Below are 3,044 nucleotides of genomic sequence, written 5' to 3'. Positions count from 1 at the left end.
CATATTAAAATTTTATATGTCGAGGCTTAGCACCAGGTAAACTCTTGAACTTTGTCTATACTTTTACGTATAACTCTGTGAGTTTGTGTCTTCATGAATTGCTTGAGGCTATAAGACTGAGTGTTACCTAGCTAAGAGGCTAGGATCACATTGGTAACATTCCTAAAGATATAGAGCATCAGATTGATGGCTAGTCTTTCTTTTATCTTATTCTGACAATTAACAATAAGAGCAACTTAGTGGAGTGTATTACTTAGCCTAGTTCGATCATATTCTTAGTGAATGTTGTTCACAAGTTAAGGTCCTTAAGGCTTAAGTAGTAGACGAACTTGATAAAGTTCAGTATCATGTGACATTCCAATGCATGTGACTCTCAACATTAGACCTCAATATACTTTCATAGCATAGACAAAGATAAAGATCACCACACTTGTATGTAACAATTGAAGTCATAATCAAATAATTAAAATACCTGCCAACAGGAATTCCGAGATAAAAACCTAAGAAATTTTGGGATACCTGAGCAACAATATGGAAATTTGGATATACCTGCCAACAGGAAGAGGAGAATATTCATAAATACATAAGTTCTCAATGGAGAGAGAGAGAGAGAGGAGAGAGATATATAGAGAGAGAGACTTACTGGTGGTGTGAGACAGACTGGAAATTGCAAGTTGCAACCTTTTTTTTTGCTTTTGGTTTTTGTAGTGGCGGCGTGAGACAAACTGATGAAGTTTTGGTTTTGTGTTGTTTTATTTTTCAACTTTCCTAAAAACATAAGCCCGCAAAATATCTGAAAAATTGGGCGCATTTAGTGAAAATTTAGCAACCAAATAACTAAAATGGGGGTAAAAAAAAACGACAACATCTATCACCACTTACCTAAAGAAGACCAGCGACATATACAAAAGCGTAGCGGATGTTATAGTTGTTGCTACTCTTTATAGAGTTGCTGATAAATATTATCATTATCGACGCTTAAAACGTAGCTATTGAACTTTAACAAAATATAAACTATTTTCTTTAGAAAATAAAACATGGAATATCTTTACCAACCGTTAAAAGCGTAGCAATTAGTGCCCCACAATGTACACTACCAAAATTTATTTGCTACCCTTAAAAGCATCGCAGATGTTGTATATCAGCAACACTTTTAAAGCGTCGGTAATAATATGGTCGTAAAAGGTCCCATCTCTTGTAGTGCAAGGAAGACCAACTTGCTGAAAGAAACCGCAAGCGCAAGTCCTCTCCAAAAGGTCGACGGTGTTAGTACGGTTCACTGATTGCACAGAGTAAACGTGCTCACTTGGTTGTACCACTGTGAAAGGTCTACTTGTATATCTCGACGAGATGAGCACATCCTCTACTGATTTGGTCAGTTTTGTCTTCAGCTTTAACGCCACCACTCGGTCGTCATAGAAATGTTTCATTATGTTCAACCTGATACCATTGACAAGAGATGTCACTAGCATAGCTCTCTCTAGAAGTATCATCTTGTTCCAGCTCTTTATGTGATTTGTGTAACAAATGTCATACCTTCTCATTTTAGCAAAAGCACAACACCACGACTCTTTTGGAATCTTAACAATCTTTGTGTAACCTTTGCTGTCGCAATAATAAATCTGGCTCATTAGTCTTACAAATTTTGTCTATTCATAGGTTTCAGCAACTCTCTTCACCTTTCTTTTTGTCTCTTGCTTAGTCACACAGTTTGAAATGTGTTGTGCACAAAAGCAATGAACTGCATTAGGAAGTATTTTAAGCACGACCTGAAGAATGCTTACATGCCTATTAGAGAGAAAAGCAAAGTTTTGCTCAGTCCCAACAATAGGGTTTCTCAACTTTTCCATAAACCAATCCCAGTGGTAATTATTTTCCTTTGAGACTATGGAAAATGCAATTGGAAACACATGGCTATCACCATTAGCCATGATAGCAGTTAGTATGGATGACTTGTACCTACCTATCATGAAAGTGCCATCAATCATAATCAATGGACGAAGACATCTTTTGTAAGCTCGGACAGTGACGTCGTATCTCACAAACAAATATTCAAACCTGTGCTCAGGGGTGGACGACATTAGAAGCTCAGTGAAACAATCTAAATCTACTCGTTTAAGTTCTTTACAATAATTTGGCAACATTTGGTATGACTGACTAAAGCTTCCCCTTATCTGCAAGCAAAAAAACTAAACGAACATAGGTTAGTTGTTGCCCTATTCGCGTTCATCACTTGCTGATATGTCTAAGGTAGTTACCTTATGCATTGCAATTTCTTTCACTTTCCAAGCAACTTTATACAACACATTTGTCTGGTGTGTGCTCTTCACCTCCAACTGCAAAGGTTTCAGAGCCATATCAATATTGTCCCTAAGTTTCGACTTCACAACTTCTGAAACCCATTTTGCATCGGCTTGTGGATTAGTTGCAATTGCTTGATCTTGTGAACATGTATGTGCTTCTCTGAAGGTTATAATAACCCATATATCAGAACCAGTGGTCAGCTTTGCAAACAAATAAAATATGCAACCAGGAGACTTACACTTCATATAGATCCTATGAGGAGAAGTGCTCGTACGATGCAAATCAAACATGTTTGCTATTGCGTATGACTTCATGTCTTTCATAAGATCATCCTGAGTAGGGTAGTGTTGTCCTACTTTAGGAGGAACAAACTTCAGCATCACATGAGGAGGCATTACATCCACTTTAGGTGTCAATGGACTATGGGGAGAATGAAGAGGATCATATCATTGATGTAAGTCTACTAAATTGAGCTCTTTCACACCAAATAGCATAGTGATCAGCTCCTAAATGTGCATTTTATTACCTATATATTGTTGCACTACAATCTATCTTACGCTTAACGAAAAGACAACTTATAGCTTTTATTGTCTTTTTCAGGTTAAGGAGTATTTCAGACTACATATCATAAAGGCTACATCTTAGCACCAAAAGGAGACTTAATCACGCTTATTATGAAGACTAGTAGCTGTTGTGGAAAAATACTGAAAAAGTCAAAGTCAACCGGTCAAAGTCAATAG

The 3,044-nt window shown here is 37.0% G+C and overlaps 1 protein-coding gene across 1 annotated transcript; it reads right to left on the bottom strand.

Moving 5' to 3' along the window:
- Positions 1–345: 345 nt before the first annotated feature.
- On the bottom strand, positions 346–2,699 carry LOC147509705 (uncharacterized). Its single transcript, XM_086597893.1, has 5 exons — positions 2,259–2,699; positions 2,059–2,174; positions 1,785–1,959; positions 520–549; positions 346–429 (listed from the first exon to the last, which is right to left on the bottom strand). The coding sequence occupies exons 1-5, from the start codon at positions 2,697–2,699 to the stop codon at positions 346–348; spliced, it is 846 nt and encodes a 281-aa protein (XP_086454019.1).
- Positions 2,700–3,044: the final 345 nt, after the last annotated feature.

The sequence above is a fragment of the Coptis chinensis genome, chromosome 3 (assembly GCF_015680905.1).
Source record: "Coptis chinensis isolate HL-2020 chromosome 3, ASM1568090v1, whole genome shotgun sequence".
Taxonomy (NCBI): Eukaryota; Viridiplantae; Streptophyta; class Magnoliopsida; order Ranunculales; family Ranunculaceae; genus Coptis; species Coptis chinensis.
The sequence above is the reverse complement of the archived record's forward strand: the minus strand, read 5'-3'. Positions and strand labels throughout refer to the sequence as shown.

Coding starts and splice junctions, on each gene's coding strand:
- LOC147509705 (XM_086597893.1), bottom strand. CDS start 2,699: ATGCCTCCTCATGTGATGCTGAAGTTTGTTCCTCCTAAAGTAGGACAA. Junction 1,960..2,058: donor TCGTCCACCCCTGAGCACAG/GTTTGAATATTT, acceptor CATGATAGGTAG/GTACAAGTCATCCATACTAA. Junction 430..519: donor ATTTCCATATTGTTGCTCAG/GTATCCCAAAAT, acceptor GTTACATACAAG/TGTGGTGATCTTTATCTTTG.